Source organism: Mobula birostris, chromosome 1 (assembly GCF_030028105.1).
Source record: "Mobula birostris isolate sMobBir1 chromosome 1, sMobBir1.hap1, whole genome shotgun sequence".
Taxonomy (NCBI): domain Eukaryota; kingdom Metazoa; phylum Chordata; class Chondrichthyes; order Myliobatiformes; family Myliobatidae; genus Mobula; species Mobula birostris.
The window spans coordinates 15,893,668-15,916,137 of NC_092370.1; the positions used below are offsets into that span (position 1 = coordinate 15,893,668).

The window sequence follows — 22,470 nt, forward strand, 5'->3', positions numbered from 1 at the left end:
TCCTGTGCTGTACTTCTCTATGACTGTCTAATTGGCAATCTGTTAAAACAGTCACCACAGTTGGTAGTTTCAGATTCAGATTTATTTATCAGATTACATGGAAAAACACAGTGAAATGCATCAATTGCATTATCAACCAACATACCTTATGATAAGTGAGGACACCCCACCAGTGTCGCCACACATTCTGGTGCCAACATGGCAGACCCACAATGCAACACCGAACACAAAAAAAAATGGAACATAACAATCAACAAAACAAGCCCCATATCTCCCTCCCAACCGTCCACGTACATGCACAGTCCTCAGACCCTGAGGACAGGCCTTCTTCAGCTTACCTTCCATGTTACCAAGACTATATATCCCCCTCTCCCCCTCTCCCCCTCTCCCCCTCTCCCCCTCTCCCCCTCTCCCCCTCTCCCCCTCTCCCCCTCTCCCCCTCTCCCCCTCTCCCCCTCTCCCCCTCCCCACACCCCCTACCCCCTCCATCTGCATTTCAGTACTTGTTGGAATAGATTATGATTACACATTTGTAAATGTTTTTATGAAGTTCTCCATGCTCCTTATTTCTAAGGAAATGTTTCCAAGGATATTTTGGTAAGGGACGCAGTGTTGTTTCACCCCTTGAATTCACATGCATTGAAAAGCCTTGACTACACTATTTAATGCAGGTCTGGCAGTTAATTTGGAATAACTTGGGACAGAATCTGTCAGTGTCCACACCCATTCCCACATCCGAGCCCATTTTTAGAAAGTGAAGTCTTCACTATGGTTAAAGAAGGACTGAGCCTTTTGTATGGATTGCTAGTATTGGCGTCTTGCCACCAGCAAACTGCCAAGTGAAACCAAAGGAAGGATGTTCGGTTGAAGTTTAATTAGGAATGACTTTGCTGCCACCTTACATGAAGAGGTTGAATGCACTGCCATTGGATGTTCCTGATTAGCTGCAACATTGCTCAGATTTACACGGTGGGGGAGGAGAACTTCGGGGCTTTGATGTTTCTATCATTCATTCAATGGGCTGTCTTGTTTCGTGGCCGTCTAGGAAGAGTAAGAATTTCAGGTTGTATACTGTATACATTCTCTGATATTAAAATTAACCTTTGAATCTGAGCTGTGTCATTTTAAGGTAGCTCTGACATTTACCATGTCCTCTGAGTTGCTTGCAAATCACCTCTGTTTCTTAGCTGATGTGTGATTTTTTTTTAAAAAATGGACTACTTTTCCAAATCTGGTGAAGCCACAAAAGGCAGAGCAGCTATGAATAAATGTTGTGTTTTAATTTCATTAATTCAAATGTAACATAAAGAACATGGCATCGAGACTGAATATGTACAGGGAGAACCTTTTTTGAATTATTCATATGTGTCTTCAGAAATGGTGAAGTGGATGTTTCACCTACAAACTGCTGAAGGAACTCAGCAGGCCGGGCAGTATCCATGGGAGGAATGAAGTGTTGACGTTTCGGGCCAAGACCCTTCATCAGTTCCTTATCTACTTAGTCATAGAATCACAGAAAAGTACAGCACAGAAGCAGGCCTTTCAGCCCATCTATTCCACGCCAAACAATTTAATCTGCCTACTTTCATCAATCTGCGCCGAGACCATAGCCCTACATACCCCTACCCTCCAAATACCTATCCATATCCAAACTACAAGTAAGCGTTGAAATCGAGCTTCCATGCACGGGTCATTCCACATTCTCGCGACCCTCTGAGTGAAGAAATTTCCCCTCATATTCCCTTTAAACTTTTCACTTTTCACCCATAAAGCATCATCTCTGCTGTAGTCCCACCCAAGCTCGTGGAAAAAGCCTGCGTGCATTTACCCTATATATATCCTTCATAAGTTTGTATACCTCTATCATATCTCACCTAAAGCAGTTCCTTATTTATGTATTGATATTATTTATTTATTTATTTTTGTATATGTACAGTTTGTCTTTTGCACACTGGTTGAATGTCTGAGGTGGTTTCATTACTTCTATTATGGTTATTCTGTCATTGAGTATGCCATCAAGAGAATGAATTACAAGGTTGTATATGATGATCTGAAGGTTCATTTTATTATCAAAGTATGTATGCAGAATACAACTCTGAGATTTGCCTTCTCCAGATAGCCATAAAATACAGAAATATATAGAAGTAGTTGAAAGAAAGCTATCAATATCCAGAATTGGCTTGCCCACAGAAGGCAAAGAGTGTCTGTAGATGGGTCATATTCTGCATGGGGGTCGATGACCAGTGGTGTGCCTTAGGGATCTGTTCTGGGACCGTTTCTCTTCGTGATTTTTATAAATGACCTGGATGAGGAGGTGGAGAGATGGGTTAGTAAATTTGCTGATGACACAAAGGTTGGGGGTGTTGTGGATAGTGTGGAGGGCTGTCAAAGGTTACAGCGGGACGTCGATAGGATGCAAAACTGGGCTGAGAAGTGGCAGATGACGTTCAACCCAGATAAGTGTGAGGTGGTTCATTTTGGTCAGTCAAATATGACGGCAGAATATAGTATTAATGGTAAGTCTCTTGGCAGTGTGGAGGATCAGAGGGATCTTGGGGTCCAAGTCCATAGGACACTCAAAGCTGCTGTGCAGGTTGACTGTGTGGTTAAGAAGGCATACAGTGCATTGGCCTTCATCAGCTGTAGGATTGAGTTTGAAAGCTGAGAGGTAATGTTACAGCTATATAGGACCTGGTCAGACCCCACTTGGAGAACTGTGCTCAATTCTGGTCACCTCACTACAGGAAGGATGTAGAAACTATAGAAAGGATACAGAGAAGATTTACAAGGGTGTAGCCTGGATTGGGCAGCATGCCCTATGAGAATAGGTTGAGTGAACTTGGCCTTTTCTTCTTGTAGTGACGGAGGATGAGAGGTGACCTGATAGAGGTGTATAAGATAATGAGAGGCATTGATAATGTGGATAGTCAGAGGCTTTTTCCCAGGGCTGAAATGGCTAACACGAGAGGGCACAATTTTAAGGTGCTTGAAAGTAGGTACAGAGGAGATGTCAGAGAGTGGTGAGTGTGAGGACTGGGCTGCTGGTGGTGGTGGCAGTGACGGAGGCGGATACAATAGGGTGTTAGACTCCTGGATAGGTACATGGAGCTTAGAAAAATAGAGGGCTATGGGCAACCCTAGTAATTGCTAAAGTAAGTACATGCTTGGCACAGCTTTGTGGGCCGTAGGGCCTATATTGTGCTGTAAGTTTTCTATGTCCCAATGCCCACTCACTGCCATTCACACTATTTCCATAAACTGCCCTGAAAATCAACAGATTAAACAATAGAAAGGAGTTGATGGAGAGAACCAAACACTGGTCAAACATCAAATGTTATCAAACATTTTCCATGTTTCTACTCCCCCCGCACGAAAAGAAAAAGAAGCAAACATTCCAAATCCCCACCCCCTTCCCCCTCCTCCCTTGCATAAAAACTGACAGCCGGCCTAAACCCTCAGCCTGCTATTAAATGGGAAGAGTAAAAGAATGAATGAAAACACGGAGAAAAAAAAAACTTAGAACTGAAAGAGACCAATATGAACTGCAGTCCAATCCATAAATATATGTACTTTGATAATAAATTTACTTTGAACTTTGAATTTCAGCAGGAGTTATTACTTCCAGGAGAGAAGGTAAAAGGGAGAAAAAGATTATTTAAGAAAATAATATTTCTTAAAAAAAAATAAGATTTCCTTCCAAGAGTATTAATAAATAAAATATAATCTTATGCAACAACATCTTTCTGTGTAAGTTACCTTTTCATTCTGTAGCTCTTTAATTTAAAAAATATAGTTGGTGTTCATTTATAATTTACTGAAAAAAATAGTTTTGAAATTTAAAAAATAGGCTAACCGAGACAAGTAGCATATGTCCACAAACTTTGATATGACCTAAAAGGAAATGAGTCTTTTAATCCACAAAAGAAATTATGCTCTGACTTCATCTGATGTTTACCAAATAGTAATTTTTCTTCAGAATTATTGTGGTTTAAGTTTAATAGGATGCTGCTATTTAAAGTAATGTTTTCCTCTTTTAAATATTATTGCAAAAAGTGATTAAATGAAGCCAGAAGGCATCAGGTCACTGTCAGGGCGTATTCTCGAGTTAGGATATATAGGAAATAGTAATTTCAACAAAACAATTGTTTAGATTTGAATGTGGATTGTAGATTAAATTTAAAATGCTCTAAACAATAATCTTCCTGGAGTTGTTGATTGGAATTGATTGCAAACCAAGCCATGCAGATTAGCATTCATTTTGGATCTCTGGAGTGTGGATGTGAAGAAGGATTTTTTTGAAAATTGTATGTAATTCAAAGGAAGCATTGTAGATGCATTGTAACTAAGAAATTGTCCAGCTGGTACCATTGATCTTTAGCATATAAAATATCATGTAATATTGGGTCAGGCAGCCCTCTTCTTCCAATGAATAGCTGCGTGTTTTTGCTAAATAAACACCCCTACATCCACCAGCTTTCAGGGTCTTTGTTCATGTCACAACAGTCACAAAAGCAAAGACGAACGTTGGGATGATGTTGACAGCAACCCTTCAAGTCTGAAGGGGAGGCCTGGAGGGTGTTACTGGGTGGCTTGGCAATGGCAAAATCAGGAGTATTCAAATTCAGATTCATTTATTTATCCTGTGTACTTTGAAACATACGGTGAAATGTATTGTTTGTGTTAAAAACCAACAAAAAGCGAAGGATGGGCTGAGGGAAGACTGGAAGTGCTCCACACATTCCAACACCAACATAACCTGCCCACAGTGTTTCACAGAAAAACACAAGCAATAGCAGCAAAGCAAGCCCCTTAACCGCCCTACCGCCCTCTCATTCACTCATACAGACAGGCCTCCAACCACAGGACAGGCTGCCTCTGGGCCTCCAGTCTCCAGTGTGCAGACTCGAAAAATCAGGCCTCCCACTTCTGGTCACATTGGCCCATGGTTGAGATTGTGGTACCTTTGAAGTCTGGAGGAGAACATTTGTAGTAATACAGCTTCCTAGCTGGAAAACAAAAAACACTTTTATGCACGTAATTGTTCGCTCACTATTGTTTATTGCCCATTGCGCCGCTGGTGTTTAAGTGAGTAATGAATCTCTCTCTGTCTTTGACCATCTTCTCTATTGTGCTCCATGTGTGGTTCAGGGTCCTCAGTCACACAATTTATTTTTTGACCAGTTAGGGTTGTTAGCCCTGAACTGAACTCCCAAACCTGGAGGACCAGTGGATCACTCTTAGTCTTCGCTCTACCCTATGACCTGTTCGGCATGGGTGGCCCTGTCAAGGTCCAAAGCACAAGGCCCTAATTCCAGCCAACATAGCTCTCCAGGTCAATGAGGCACGCAAGCCTCCAAACCCTATGATGACGTTGAGTCCTTTTAGAGGGTTCACTCTTATGTTAAGAGGAAAAAATGGTTGGTGTGCTGCTAAGAAGTGAGCTGGGAAATGGGACTAACTGGATCGAACAGCAGCTATGGGTTGAATGGCTTTCCTCTGTATTTAATTATTCCACAATTGTCTAACACTAAATGGGACAGGTTAGGTACTATCCTGTTGGTCAATGAGTAACGCTGAAGGGATGTAATCAACTAGATGTGCAAATTCCTGGTATCATAATCAATGCCTGGACAGTTTGCATGGGAGATTCATACTATGAGCAATGATGTAACATCACTTTTGCATCTCGGATGTCATGTCTGTGGCAAATTGTAGCAGTAGTCGTTATGGGAGAGATTTGATTGAGCTCAAGATGGGCACAGGAAAGATTCGCCAGGATGTTGCCTGGATTGCAGGCCTTAAATCATAAAGAGTGATTGGGTAGGCTGGGTTTGTTTTCCTCAGCCCAAACGTGCCTGAGAGGTAAGATGATGGAAGTGTATAAAGTTATGACAGGCATGGATTTTTTCCCATGATGGCGATGTCTAATACCTGTACTAGAGAACATGAGATTATCAAATACAGGAGCAGAATTAAGCCATTTATCCATCGTCTGCTTTGCCATTTCATCATGGCTGATCCATTCCCTCTCAGCCCCAATCTCCTGACTGCTTCCTGTAACCCTTCATGCCCTGATTAATCAAAAAATCTATCAAACTCAGTCTTAAATATACATAAAGACTTGGCCCTGCCTGTGGCATTAAAATTTCACAGATACACCACCCTCTGGCTAAAGAAATTCCTGCTCATCTCCATTCTGAGTGGATGTCCCTTTATTCTGAGGCTGTGTCTTCTGATCTAAGGCTCCATCATCACAGGAAACAACCTCTTAAGGACATGTGAGAGGGAGGGGAGTTTAAAGGGGATCTGAGGGGTAAAGTTTTCACACAAACAGCAATTGACATCTGAAATGAGCTGTTAGATGCAGGAACAGTAACACCATTTGAGAGGCATCTGGATAGGAACTTGAATGAACAGGACTGAGAGGGATATGGAATTAATGGAGGCAACTGCATACGGCATGGTAGCAAACTGGCTAGTGCATTGTTTTACAAGTACAAGCGCAAAGTAAATTTATCATCAAAGCACATAGATGTCACCATATACAACCCTGAGATTGGTTTTCTCGTGGGCTTTCACGGTAAATACAAAGGAACGTAATTGAGTCAGTGAAAGAGTGCACCCAACAGGATAGACGGACAACCATTGTACAAAAGACAATTAACTGTGCAAATACAAAAGAAGTAAAAAAGGAAATAATAAATAAATAAATAAATAATGCATTTCAAAAACGTGATGAGGAGTCCTTGAAAGTGAGTCCACAGGTTCTGGAAATAGTTCGAGTGAAGTTGTCCTCTCTGGTTCAAGAGCCTGATGGTTGAGGGGTACTACCAGACATCCCACCCTGCAAAAACTCATTTCAGGGAGTTAGCACCATCAATTTGCGGGAGACTTCTGGGAGAGGTGGGATGTCTGCAATAGAGTAGCTCCTTAGCAGCCGGCCAGCTTGTTTAAATAACGTTAGCTATGCTAATGAACGAGTGACACCTGTTAAACTCACCTCAACATGTCTTTTACAGTCTTAACCCACCATGGGCAATAGAAAAGTCACTGTTGCAAACAGTGCAGCGAGCAACACTGTCATTATTTTGACCCCTGTTAGGCAGGGGTACACTTGAGTGTAGTCTGGGATGACGTACGTTTTATATATTTTTTTGGAACACTCTGCCATGGCGCGCTCTCGCTCGCGCTCTCAAGCACTCTCGCTTGCTTTCTCTCTCACTCGCTCTCTCTCGCGCACTCTCTCTTGCTTTCTGTCTCGCTCGCGCGCTCTCGCTTTCTCGCTTGCTCGCGCTCTCTCTTTCTTTCTCTCGCTCGCTCTCAAAAAAATTGATTTCCGTGATATTGTATATAACTTGCGGGCATCAGGGAGCCACTATTAATATGCGGGAGACTCCCGGAACTTCCGGGAGAGGTGGGATGTCTGGGTACTACCTGTTCCTGAACTTGGGTCCTGAGGCTCATGTACCTTCTCCCCGATAGCAGCAGTGAGAAGAGAGCATGTCTTGGGGGGGGGGGGTGTCTATGATGACAGATGCTACTTCCCTGCAGCAGTTCTCCGTGTTGGTGTTCTCGATGGTGGGGAGGGCTTTACTCGTGATGGACTGGGCCGTACCCAGTACTTTTTTGTAGGATTTTCTGTTACAGTACCAGTGGTCCAGGTGCTCTGCTTTCCTCCGGCAGTCCAAAACCGAATGGGTTAGTAGGTTAATTGGTCAAATGGGTGTAATTGGGTGGTGCAGGTGCCAAGGGCTGGAATATAACTTTATTGTCATTGCTCAAGATAACGAGATTGTACAAGGGCCTGTTTACGTGCTGTATCTCTAAATCAATAAATAAGCTGTAAATGGGTTGTAGGGCTGTATGACTATGTACCATTTTTTTCAGGTCAGTTTTGCTATTTCACTATCCTTATGGTTTGTAGACGGATGAAATTGGAACATGTGTAATCCATCGTTACTAAACATTCCCGTGGATTACACATGTTCTAATTTCATGCCTTGTTAGAACATATGCATGCTTAATTGTATGGAACACATCTAATCACAAGTTGGTGGATGAAGCTAATACAATTGTATTGTAAATATTTTTGTTTCTATATAGTAGCACTGTTCTGGCATGCCTGTCTGTAATTGGTTGGGAACTTCCTTCAGTACCAGAACTGGCAATTGTAATTGGAAGCAGAGAAGTTATTGTATTTGTCAAAGAATATTTGGAGAAATCAGTTCTCTATAAGCTGAAATTGAATCCATAATCAGTAATATTTTTTAACTAATGTCAAGGAATTCTTTTCTTTTACTTTCCCTGAGTTGTCACTGTGATCCCGGAAATGGCAGTGTGGCCGCAGTAATTATAGATGTTTTCTCAGTGAATTTTGTTAGTGCTGGAAACAATCTCTGTAGCCCATGTGTTGCTGATTTCTCTGTCCATCACTCCCTTTATGGTTTAAACGAAGGACAAAAACATTGACTGTGAAATCCAGTGCTTGAACTCAAATATTTTAGTAGAGAAAGTTCCCCTTGTTATTGGTCTTCAATAATACAGTAGCGTAACACTTTACAGTGTCAGTGATTGTGTTTCAATTCCCAGTACTTTCTGTAAGGAACTTGCATGTCCCCCCACCCCCGTGACTACGTGGGGTTTCCACCAGGTGCTCCAATTTCCTCCCACATTTCAAAGGCATCTGGGTTAGAATTAGTAAGGTGTGGGAATGCTATGTTAGCACCAACACCTGCGAACTGCCTCCTCATGTTCAACTTAAAAATTTCACCCCTTATCCTTAATCCATGACCACCAGTGATAGTCTCAGCCAACCTCAGTGGAAAAAGCCTGCTTGCATTTACTCTATCTATACCCCTCATAATTTTAGATCATAAGACTTAGGAGCAAAATTATGCCATTTGGACTATCGGGTCTGCTCCGGTATTCAATAATGGCTGATCCTTTTTTCCTCCTCATCAGCCCCACTCCCAGCCTTCTCCCCATAAACTTTGATGGTGTGTCCAGTGAAGAACGTATTAATCTCTGCCTTAAATTCACCCAGTGACCTGGCCTCCACAGCTGCCTGTGGTAACAAATTCTACAAATTCAACAAATTCACCAACCTCTGGCTAAATACATTTCCCTGCATCTCTGTTTTAAATGGACACTCCTCTACCCTGAGGCTGTGCCCTCTTGTCCTAGATACCCCCACCATGGGAAACATTTTTTCCATATCTACTCTGTCTGGGCTTTTCAATGAGATTCCCCCTCATTCTTTTAAATTCCAGTGAGTATTCCAGAGCCATCAAACGTTCCTCATATGATAACCCTTTCATTCCTGGAATCATCCTTGTGGCCCTCCTCTGAACCCTCCCCAAAGCCAGCATTTCTTTTCTGAGACGAAGAGCCTAAAACTGTTCACAATACTCAAGGTGAGGCCTCACCAGTGCATTATAAAGCCTTAGCATCAGATCCTTGCTCTTGTATTCTAGACCTCTTGAAATGAATGCTAACATTGCATTTGCCTTGCTCACCACTGACTCAACCTGCAAGTTAACCTTCAGGGTGTTCTGCACAAGGACTGCCAAGTCCCTTTGCATCTCAGATTTTTGGATTTTCTCCCTGTCTGCACATTGATTTCTACTACCAAAGTGCATGACCATGCATTTCCCAACATTGTATAATTTTATATAACTCTATCAAATCTCCCTAAGTTCTAGAAATAAGGTCCTGACCTATTCAAGTTTTCCCTAAGGCTCAAGTCCCAGCAACATCCTTGTAAACTTTTCTGTGAACTCTTTTAATCTTAGTTACATCTTTCCTGTAGGCAGATGACCAAAACCGCACACAGTACTCCAAATTAGGCCCCACAATACAATTTCTACAGATGTATTCCAACTGGTTGCATCACTACCTGGTGTGGAGGCTCCATTGCACTGGATTATACAAGGCTGTAGAGGATTGTAAACTCAGCCAGCTACATCACAGGCACAAGCCTCCCTCACTACCATTGAGGACATCTCAAAGAGGCAGTGCCTCAATAAGGCAGAATCCTTCACCACCTGAGACATGCCCTCTTCTCGTTACTACCATCATTGAGGAGTGACAGGGTCCTAAAAACATACATTCAATGATTTAGGAATAGTTTCTTTCCCTCTATCATCATATTTCTAAACAGCCCATGAACTCCACCTCATTATTCACTTTTCACACTATATATTAATTTTTTTATTGTAACTTTTTGCAATTTTTCTGGAGACTCACCACGGAATAGGCCCTTCCGGCCCTTCAAGCTGCGCTGCACCGCCCCGCCCCGCCCCAGCAAGCCCCGAATTTAAGCCCAGTCCAATCACGGGATGATTTACAATGACCCAGTTAGCCAACTAACCAGTTTGTCTTTGGACTGTGGGATGAAACAGGAGCACCCGGAGAAAACCCACACAGTCACGGGGAGAACATACAAACTCTTCTATAGACGACGTCGGAATTGACCTCCGAGCTCCAAACCCTGCCCCGAGCTGTAATAGGGTCACAGCACTCTGCTGCTGCCCTACAGCGAGAAAGCACATTTCGTGACTCATGTCAGTGATAATGAATCTGATGCTAATTTTGATTTAAAAGTAAGATACAGCCCAAGAACAGACTGAACCTAATTTGAGGCCTAAGAACTTAAATGCACTGATCTTTGAGCGTGCCTGACCCAGATGTGTTGTTGGGTCCCATGGCACTACTTCAGATGGCTAGATTTCAAGTTTGAGCTTTAATGCATATATTTATAAATAAGTCTGGCTAGATCCAACCTGAGCCCAAAGATTTACAATTTTTTTGATACTTGGACCCAACACGTATAGACAGACAGACTTGGGTGAAGGAGCTCCTTCATTTATGAACTGTTAGATCGAAAGCGTAGGAGGAGCCAGACCTCTGAGCTGACCCAGTTTCTTGCAAGGCAAAGAGAAGCATACAAGAGAGCCTTGGGCATTGTACTCGGTGAGTGAAATAGCCTCTTTCTGTACCCGGGCATTCCTATGATAGGGAGCGCAAGCTGGGTCACAGCAATGTTTTGCCCGTAGCTGTTGTTCAGCAGCTTGCTTGGATCACAATAGAATGATCATATTTTGGTAAATGTCTCAAAATGCCCAGGTTGAAGTAAATTGCCCCATGAACACTATCTCTTTATTCTTCTTTTTGCAATATTTATATACTTAAGTAATTTTTGTCTTGCACTATTCTGATACCACCTAACAAATTCCACACATTATTTCAGTGACAATAGATCTGATTCTCATTCAAGTAGTTAAATTCTAGAGTCCTGACGAAGGATCTCGGCCTGAAACGTCGACTGTACCTCTTCCTAGAGATGCTGCCTGGCCTGCTGTGTAAACCAGCAACTTTGAGGTGTGTTAGTTAAATTCTAATATAGTTTTGCTGTTTTGGGGCCCTGTGTTGGTCAGGGTTGACCATGGATGTTCTGTTGTCGTAGACGCCCCCTCTCCATGAAACCACAGGAACGACAGTGAGTGATAACTCTGGCACCAGCGGCCTCGCAGGAGCTGCCAGTCAGCATTGAACTCAACATAGGACTGCCTTAGGGACTCCAGCTCTGGACTTTTTCCCTCAAAGTTTAATCCCGAAGCCTTCACCATGAGTTGGTATAACTGCAAAGCAACGGAGGTTTGAGATCTCTCCTAGATGAGCTGCCAACCACAGCTGAAAAGCCCTATCTGCCCAGAGCAGTTGGTTTTAAGGCACCAGTAAACCACTGTTGCCCCTTCTTCTGTCAGTAGAAACTGTTCTGCCAGGTTTAGTACTGAAGCCACGCATGAAGGCCAGGAGCTGGACTTGGTTGTCAGAGGCTATTTGACATGCATGCTATTTGGAGCTTTTCAGAGGTAATGGTAGCTAACCCCAGGCTAAAACAACCTTAAGAACAGATTTAGCTGTAGGTCACAATTTAACATATTTGTAACCTGTTGCTACTAAACACCCTCCCTGAATTATGACACCTGTGTGTACCAACGAGCTCCCAGAAATATTATTAAATTCACGTGAAAATCATTTTAGGCAGAAAAAAACTGCTTAACTGTAACATCCCCCAGGAGTCAGACCCATTGTCTCTGAGAAACACAAACTACCATTTTCACTGCAAGAGGCCACTTTAGAGATTTGTTTTGGAAATTGACACGGAATCGCTTCTATTGATACTCGTGCAATGAAAGTCAATTAAACAATGTAAGATTCACTCTTACTTCAAGCCCATCAAAACCAGTCACTAAGCGTTGGACATCCTGATTCGTCTGCACCATGGTAACGAGGCAGGTCAAGAGCAGTAAGTAGATGTTCATGTTAATTGGCTCTCATCAGTACCATTCATTACAATGCTGTATGTGCATGGTTAATATGATGAGTGATTTTTGTGAACATTGACTAATGGACAAAATCTAATTATGGACATCTGCAAATGTGAACCCTTTCATAGCATGGGTTTGGCCTGTTTGGAACCAGAGCATTTGCAAAATTCTGCCCTGAAACAATACAAATTTAACAAGATGCACTCTTACAACAAACCTTTTCTTTTGACCCTACATAGGTGCAGTGTTCATAGATTTATTTTGCTTTTAATGTACGTAGTACTCAACCTTGAGTAGTGGTTAGCATAATACTATTACAGCACGAGCAACTGAGGTTAAATTCCCTTCGCTGCCTATAAGGAGGTTTTCTATTCTCCTGTTACCACATTGACATTAAACATCTGGATTCTGAACGTTGGAGTTTGACAAAAAGAAATCTGACATCTGCTCATATCTTAAAGATATTGGATTAATATTTCAACATGCCAAACTCAACTCATAAAGCAGAGACGTGCACTTTAAGGAGAAAAATTAGAGGAGTGAACCATTCACAAACCACTCCAAGGTGAAAGGACTTGATGGCTGAAAAATGATACCCAATATTGTAGCCAGATGTTCTGCACCACTTACTACAATATGTCTTAATAATTTCTTCTGTGGGGGGGGAAGGCATTTAAATTAGGAAGTCATTGGAGCTCATGTAGTGAACGCTTAAAGAGTGAACGAGTCATTCCAACACCTTGGATGTGATGTTGGTGAGTCACACTTTACTGGTGTTACGACATGGTACAAGCTAGACTACAGCAGACACCGGATGCCACTTTGCTTCTTCCAGACATAAGTAACATTGGGAAAACAGCAGGGTTGGATTTAGCAGAATACCATTCCATTCCATTGCCCTGCCCTGCAGTAAGGAGAATGCGGTACCTTGAAACGATGTGCCTGGTGACGAATAAAATGGGCTTTTGCTGGGGAAAAGTAAAGACAATCGAAGCTTTCTTCTGCAGCAGCTGCAGCCAGCTAATGAAAGTGTAAAACGCAGAAACTGGCAGAGCAACATATGTATCAGCTTTTGCAGATGGCAATGTAGACAAGTCAGTAATTGAACAGGAAGTCGCAGACGTGAGGTATTTGATGGGGACAGCCTATTACCTCACCAGCCAGTTTAATTACTCTCGAGACCCTTGCTGCTGTGTGATTGGAAACGATGGCATTTTCCCTCCACTGCTGAACATTGTGTGGGATGGAAGTAACACAAAGCTGTTCTGTTGAATCGAAATCTGGTAGTTTTGTTCAAAAAAAAACTCAAGGGAAGTTTGGGTCCATACTGCCAAGACTGTTAGATTATCTTCACAAATCTAAAAAGGCTCTGTTTTCCCTTTTGACATTGTGAATAATATCACAATATTATTACCGTAAGCACTAAAAATTACTTCCTTTGAGTTGTTCCACAGCACTGGTGATTGTGAACAGCACTTCGCACAATGGAATAATTTAAATAGCTTCTGCATGACATAACCTGTTTGATGATCATTATACATTACAGACATCATGAAAGGTTAATTCCCCCCGATTCTAAATACGTTTCAGCAAGTAATCGCAAAACAGCTATTATTGTTGCTTGTGATATGCTAGTTTTGTTTTGGCTGCTTGCTCTCTATTGATTTTGTTGTAACTCAGAGAAAGGAGAGAGGAGAGTGGGAGAGCATGACCTTTCACATCACTGCCAAGGAAATGTGCTTTTTCTATTTGAGAGCGTGAGGAAATGTACTTTGTTGTGACCATCAGAATTAGAATTCTGATGATCACAGCAAAGGTTTAGTATCAGTGGCATATGTTGTGAAACTGGTTGTTTTGCAGTAGCAGTACAGTTATCATCATAACGTGCCGTGACATATGGCGAGGGCGACCGTGGCGTTATCCATGACCATGATTGCTCATGGCAAATTTTCCTGCAGAAGTGGTTTGCCATTGCTTTCTTCTGGGCAGTGTCTTTACAAAACGGGTGACCCCTGCCATTACCAATACTCTTCAGAGATTGCTTGGCATCAGTGGTCGCATAACCAGGATGTGATATGCACCGGCTGCTCATACGACCATCCACCACCTGTTCCCATGGCTTCACGTGACCCTGATCAGGGTGGGGTAGGCTATGCAGGTGCTACACCTTGTCCGAAGGAGACCTGTGGGGTAGCGGAGGGAAGGAGCACCTTACCCCTCCTTTGGTAGATACGTATCTCCACTCTGCAGTATAGTGCAACACATTTTTTTAAACTATAAATTACAACAAGAAATATATATATTGGATTCCTGCTAATTGGGCCATTGGGTAATTGGAGCAGCTGCTCATTTGGGACAACTCCTTAAAGTTTTTGAATAGCGTTAGTTGCATGTGTTTATGTTGAAAGGACAGTGATTTTTTTTTTTTAGCAGTGAGACGGATTCAAGCATTTTGGCTTGGAGATGCCAGAGATGGCCGGGAGTGAAAATGAAATGATTTTGCTAATTTAGTAAGTTAGACACCATGAAGAATTTGAAGGTAACATCTTGAATGTTACAATGAAAATGAAGATTTGGAGGATGCAATCATCAATAAGAAGGAAGGTAATCATTATCTGCACTAGGTGTCTGCACTGACTCTGTTCATAGCATGTAGTGGATGAAGTCCTCCATTGATAACTATTAGGAACTAATGCACAGGTTTATTGTACTGTAGTACTATTGGTATTTGTTCTGTATAATACCTAATTTGTTACTCAATTTCTCTTATTTATACCTTTTTAACAATTTCTATGAAACTTCGGCTGATTGGGGAATCCGCTTAATTGGGCTGAAATGTACAGGTCGTGATGTGTTCCAATGCGTTGTATAAGAAGTTAAGTGAGTGGTGCAAAGTGGGAGGAAAGGAAATAGTGAGGTAGTGTTCATGGGTTGGTTCATTATCCATTCAGAAATCTGATGACAGAGGAAAAAACTGTTCCTAAAACTTTGGTTCCACCAATTATTGGTTGGATTAAAAATTATCAAGCTGGAAACTAGAACCAGTGCTTTTCCTATTTAAGGATTAAAGCAAAATACACTGAGAATCCAGTTATATTGTACAATTAATGCTGGCAAAATCCTTGCCTTTTCATTGCTAGCTTGAGTAACTAATGGTGGACAAACCATCACAGTGATGGAGGGAGAGGCTGGAAGAATGAGGTGGGAATTGTGAGCTGCATTCTTGTTCTGAAAGGGGAATTGTGAGACCAACTTTTCAGCTGTTTATTGCTAACTGAAAATATTTCTTGAGTCATGTTAAATTATTGCAGTCATTTCTTGTTTTATGGCTGTGCAGTCTACCGTACTCATGGCTTTTGGCCACGTTCATTTTCCTTGTATCAGTGATTAATGGACATTGTTGAATGGTGGAGTGAACAAGCATCAGCAAATGCAAGATTTGTAATTAGTTTAGCTGACGAGTCCTTCAATGGCACTTGCATCTGGATGGAAAAATTACTCAATAGGGAACTGGCTGCTCACCAGATTTTCTCTATAATACATTGTGAATCGCTAGATGAATCAAGTGCTTTTTTTGTTCCAAGAAACTGCTTGAGTCTTGAAGACAGAAATATCCCTACAAAAGCCTTCCACTTTGAATACACCAGAATGCAATTATTAGAATTGTATTTTCTTTGGCTATTTTTGGTGGACATTCTGTTTGTTAAGAAAGTCATCTAAAATTTTTAAATTGTAAGGTTTATATTTTTGAGAGATTATTAACTAATATCTATTAAAGAAGTCTAAAAGATTGCAATTCTTAGCTATTCTTCTGAAGATTTGTATACATGTTTAAATAAAGAAAAAATCTGTTCCTGTTTTGTGAAGTCGGTTACATAACCCGAGGTCTAAACTGATCCAGCCCAGCTTCCACCAACGTGACTCTCACCATTCAGAATTCGCAGCACTGACGAACTACAAACGCAGTAGTATTGAACCTTTGTGATGTGGCTGCTTTGTACTTGTGCATTTTTAGTGCCTGTCTTAATCTACAACACTGTTTGGTTTCTGCTTAACTATGTTATAATGGACTTCCACTGAATTTCATATCTGTCTACCAATTCCACTCACAAAGAAAGAAGAAAGGTAAATAATGCTGGTATTTTAAAATATATATATATAAATAAATAAAAAGATTTGCCTAGGGAATGAAGCATATATACAGGAGGTGAACGGAGATGTGCTTTAGATTTCAGTGTTAATATTTATATTAACCTTGGATGCTGTCCAAGTTGCATGCCATCTTGGACAATGTCTCCCATCCACTACATAATGTACTGGTTGGGCACAGGAGTACATTCAGCCAGAGACTCATTCCACCGAGATGCAACACAGAGCGTCATAGGAAGTCATTCCTGCCTGTGGCCATCAAACTTTACAACTCCTCCCATGGAGGGTCAGACACCCTGAGCCAATAGGCTGGTCCCGGACTTACTTCCTGGCATAACTTACATATTACTATTTAATTATTTATGGTTTTATATTGATATATTTATACTCTATTCTTGGTTGGGGCGACTGTAATGAAAATCAGTTCCCCTCGGGATCAATAAAGTATGACTATGACTATTTGTTCTTCTAGCTAGTTTTGTTGTGGAAAATGTGATACAAAAGATTTATTATTTAGTGATACACTGCGGAACTAGTCCTTCCAGCTCAACAAGTTGCACCATCCAGCAACCTACCTATGTCAACCAAACCTAATCACGGGACCATTCACAATGTCCAATTAATCCACTAGTCGGTATGTCTTTGGACAGTTGGAGGTGCCACGCGGTCATAAGGAGAAATGTGCAAAATCCTTGCAGACGGCGTCAGAATTGAACTCTGAGCACCAATGCCTCAGCTATAAGTTAATAAAATATTTCTACTCTTTGTGCCAATCACAGTTGACATCATTGATGCAATAAAGTTCATCAGTCGCCATCACCAGGCAGACAATTCAATGCTATGGATAAGGTTAAGTTATAGAGGTGAAAAGATTTTAAGAGGCACATGCAGGGGCTTCTTCCCAGGGTGGAAATAGCTAATACGAAGGGACATAACTTTAAGGAATTGGCTGGAAAGTATAGGCGGGATGTCAGATGTAACTTTTTACACAGAGAGTGGAACCCCCTTCTGGAGTGGTGTGGGAGTCAGATACGTTAGGGACATTTACAAGACGCTTACATAGGGACATGGATGAAAGAAAAAGGGAGGACTCTGGAACGGAAGTCTTAGATTGATCTAGAAGTAGGTTAAAGGATTGGCACAATATCATCGGCCAAAGGGCCTGGCCTTCTGAGCTTCTCCAGTATTTTGTATGTATTGTTTTGTTTTCCAGCATCTGCAGATCTTCTCTTGTCGGTTAACACGAACCCATTTTTGATCAAAATTGTTGAATTACTTGAAGTTGCTGACTTCAATCTTCCCTTCCCGCAGACCTCAATACCGCTCAAACTGTGTGCCTCCTTTGTTTCTTGAATGGCAGAGAGTTAGTTTTGGGGCTTGCCCCTGTATTTATTTACTTAATTGATTAACGTTACAGCGTGGAACAGGCCCTTCCGGCGCAATGTGCCGCGTTGCCCAGCAACCCATCTGTGTATGATGATCAATAGGATTCAATCTTGATGAAACAGAAGGTCAAAGTTGAAAATGGATATTCAACCAATAGGGTTTGTGCTCATTCGTAGATGCCCACAGAACACGTCACTGAGTAAGCTTAAGTTGGATGAAACTCCAGGAATTATGTTAACAACATTCAGGAATTACTCCCTACTTGCTACTAACATTTGAAAGCTTCATTCAAGCTCCCAATTTCATCTGTAACCTTTATGTTTGAAGTGTAGGAGAGCTCTTGGAGCATTCAATTATTAGAGGTCTGACAGATAATTGAAATAATAGGAAATAAAGTATTTTCCTGCCATCTGTGTATATTCCCCTCGGCTGAAATCCCTTTTCTCCTATTTTGATGGAGGGCCATTAATTCAAAATTAGTTTCAAAACATGTAGTAAATTAATGCCATCATCTTGATAAGATTTCATATATTGCCCTAACAGTGACTTTACTTGTTTTCTATGCTTGATTTATTGCTGCTTTATTGTAATAGTTTTCAATTATTGTGATTATTTATCATTAAAACTGACTTTATCTGGAGTAATTTGTTTTCTTAAATATTTCTGCCTAGTTGGAGACAAAGTTTTTGTGTTGGTTTACACTAACCTTTCAGATCACATGATAAAGTTTTGACCTTTTGCCATTTCAGAGACGAAGAGGCTCGGGAGTCTTCTGTGCCAACTGCCTAACGACCAAGACATCTCTGTGGCGAAAGAATGCAAATGGTGGATATGTCTGCAATGCCTGCGGCCTGTATCAGAAACTGCATTCGGTAGGAAGGATCTTCCCTCTTTCTTGTTCACCAAAATGTTGTGAATATTGGCCAGAATGACAGGGTTCCTTTATAAGGGTGTCAAAGGTTATGGGGAGAAAGCAGAGGAATGGGGTTGAGAGGGATAATAAATTGGCCATGGTGGAATGTTGGACCGGCTTCACTGAACTAAATGGCCTAATTCTTCTCCTATGTCTTATGGACTTATGGTTCCGATCATTCAGATCCAGTGCTTCACTTGCAATTAATTTCTTTTAAAGTCAGATACAGCACTTAAAGCTGATAGAGTAGTGTCTGCTTGTATGTTTGAGTATGTCTGGTATGTTTTTGATATAGATAACCTCGTATGTGTGCTATCTTGCTGCCTTTAATTAATTAGAATGAAAAGATTGTTGGAACAGAGAAATGATAAATCACACCTTTGGACACAATATTTTATATTTTATGTTTATTTAGCAATACAGCGTGGAGTAAGCCTTCAAGCAGTGCCGCCCCAGCGACCCCTGATAACCCCGATTTAACCCTAACCCAGTCGGGGGATTGCTGGGCAGCACGGACGAAGGGCTGGAAAAGCCTATTTTTCTGTAGTTCAATAAATAAATAAATACAATTTATAATGACCAATTAACCTACCCAGTACATCTTTGGACTGTGGGAGGAAACCAGAGCACCCAGGGAAACCCCACGCATTCCGTGAGGAGGACGCAGAAACTCTGAATTGAACTCTGAACTCTGACACCTCAAACCATGGAACCGTGGCCCTGGTGCTGTTGGAGGCTATTACCTTTTAAACACATTTAATGATGTTTCCATCACAGTGTATCGTCACTACAACTTGTGGATGTGCAAAGAGTTGAGTTTCTCTGTGATGATTCAATCCTATAACCAACAAATGCCCAAAGAGTTTGTATGTAATGCGTTTGCATATGTCTGTTATGGCCAAGATCAGCGAGTTTGCTTTGCTTGCCCTCAGATTCAGATTCATTTACTTGCCGTATGTACATTGAAGCACACAGTGAAATGCTTCATTTGCATTAAAAAGCAGCACGGCCTTAAGGATGCGCTGGGGGCAGCCGGCAAGTGTCACTGCAGATTCCGGCACCAACATACCATGGCCACAATGTTCAGCAGAACAACACAAAACACAATAAATCAGAACACAACAAGCAACAACAGCAAAACAAACACCTCTCCTCACTCCCACTGGCCCCCACGCACATGCACGCAGATAGTCCTCCAACTCCAGGACAGGCTTCCAATGTCCAGTCGGCTTTCATCTTCCAGACTTCCAATCAATCTTCAGTATTGTGCGTGGATAGATACTAGGGATAGTAAACCCTAGAGGTCCAACTCTAGGTTTGCCAGCTCACCAGCCCTCAAGCCTCTGCTCACATGGATATTTGATCCTGAGAACCACCAACCTAGGACAGGCGAAAACCCACAGAAGCCATTTGCCTCAGGTCCATGTTGCTGGCCTTCGAGTACAGAACCAAGCCCTAGACTGCAGCCTGATCTCTTCATTCCCCCTCATCTCTGTCCCTCAATCCTAACTGACCCCTAACTCCTATCTCTGCTCCCAAAACCATCCCTACAAACCTGAAGAAGCTATTACTGAGCCACAACCTCACAGCTCAGCACCATCTTGACCAGAAACCCGCATGTCATCCTGTCATAGATTCGATGAAATTATATATATTTGTAGATATTATAAATGACACAGTCTGTTAGCAAACTCCTGTCCCAGCCTTGTTTTGCTTCCCTCTCTCAGAGGGATAGAAGCAGCCCTCAAGCCTGGTGATACATACTTACAGGCTTCTGTATCTTTTGCCTGATGGGAGCAGGGAGAGGAGAGAATGTCCAGTTTAGGCCGGGCCTTTGATTATGCTGGCTTCTTTAAGGAGGCAGTGAGAAGTATAGATGGTACAGAAAGGGGAGACTGGTTCCTGTGATGCACAGAGATATGTTCCATAGCTCTCTGCAGTTTCTTAGGGTCACATGCAGAGCAGTTGCCACACCGAGCTGTGATGCATCCTGACAGGCCAAATTTTGAATGATGAGTAGTGGATATTCAGTTTCTCCCCATTGCCATTGTCATAGGAGGCCGGGGGGGGGGCAGGGGTGGGTCTCCAATTATTTCAGTCTCTGTGCCTCCATGAGCCGAGTTGACACATTATCTCAGCTATTTTCCACCTTTTATGAGAAGTGTCCTGTTTACACTCAGTGACTACTTCATTGGGTACCTCCTATACCTAATAAAGTGTCCACTCACTGTATGCTCATGCGCTTCTTCTGTAGACCATCCACGTCAAGGTTCGACATGTTGTGCATTCAGAGATGCTCTTCTGCACACCAATGTTGTAAAATATGATTATTTGAATTACTATTGCCTTCCTGTCAGCTCTAATCAGTCCAGCCATTCTCTTCTGCCCTCTCTCATCAACAAGGCATTTTTGCCCCACGGAACTGCCACTCTCTAGATATTTTGTTTTCTTTTTCATACCATTCTCTGTAAACTCTAGAGACCGCTGTGTGTGAAAATCCCAGGAAATAAGCAGTTTCTGAGATACTCAAACCACCCTGTCTAGTACCAATAATCATTCCATCGTCAAAGTCACTTAGATCACATTTTGTTCCCATTTTGATATTTGGTCTGAACAACCACTGAATCTCTTGACCATGTCTGTGTGTTTTTATGCATCGAGTTGCTGCTACATGATTGGCTGATTAGATATTTGCATTAATGAGCAGGTGTACCAAATAGAGTGACAACTGAGTGTAGAATGTGCTGAATTTATTTCTCCTTAATTGGAAATATTGAGGCCTAATGGTGCAATTATATCACAATTGGTGCAACACACATCAAAGTTGCTGGTGAACGCAGCAGGCCAGGCAGCATCTCTAGGAAGAGGTACAGTCGACGTTTCAGGCGTCCTGACGAAGGGTCTCGGCCTGAAACGTCGACTGTACCTCTTCCTAGAGATTCTGCCTGGCCTGCTGCGTTCACCAGCAACTTTGATGTGTGTTGCTTGAATTTCCAGCACCTGCAGAATTCCTCTTGCTTGCATTTTTAAATATCACAATTGATGCCTATTTACAAATTTTATTTGGAAAATTTGAATGGGTACTTATATTGTAATATCTATTTCAAATTGTATAATATGAAATATTTTTGTTTTGTTTTCAGCCCACAAAGTTCTTTGAAAAATCAAACATTGGGGCGTTCCAAATCATTAAAGAAAATTGCTTCTAATTGACAGTACATATTTGTTTAGCTTTTTTTTCTTAATCAGTATTGTAAGCACAATAAGCAAACAGATGGAAACACTATTGGGATTTATATTTTCAGTGTGTTCTCTTTCACATTGTAGCAGGACCTTTTCAATTTCCTCATTAAGCTACTGGATAATGTCTGATAAATGAACAAAGTGCTTTATTAATGATACAAAGATCTGGGGCAACGTTTCTACTGTGTAGTGTTGGTGTGTGTATATAGACACACACACATCATACATAAGCACAGAAAAAAAACGCGTAGAACTGTTGACTGATTCCCCACTGACCCGTTCCATATGTACCCTGGTCTTGTTGTTAATTCATTTTGTGTTTTTTCCTTTCCTTTGGGTCATTTTTAGGAGTTGCAGATCTAGTTGCCATTACTATCAGTGGGAAGATGTATTCTGTTGGAAAGAGGAATGCAAAAACACTTCACTTCTCCTAATCTGCCCATCAAC

The 22,470-nt window shown here is 41.7% G+C and overlaps 1 protein-coding gene across 4 annotated transcripts in view; it reads left to right on the plus strand.

The window, feature by feature from the left end:
- Window positions 1–22,470, plus strand: part of trps1 (trichorhinophalangeal syndrome I) — a 300,895-nt gene that overhangs the window by 271,710 nt on the left and 6,715 nt on the right. For all 4 annotated transcript variants that reach the window (XM_072252720.1, XM_072252702.1, XM_072252693.1 and 1 more), the window contains exon 5: window positions 18,617–18,739. In XM_072252720.1, coding sequence (XP_072108821.1) covers window positions 18,617–18,739 — 123 coding nt within the window. The remainder of the gene's footprint in view (window positions 1–18,616; window positions 18,740–22,470) is intronic.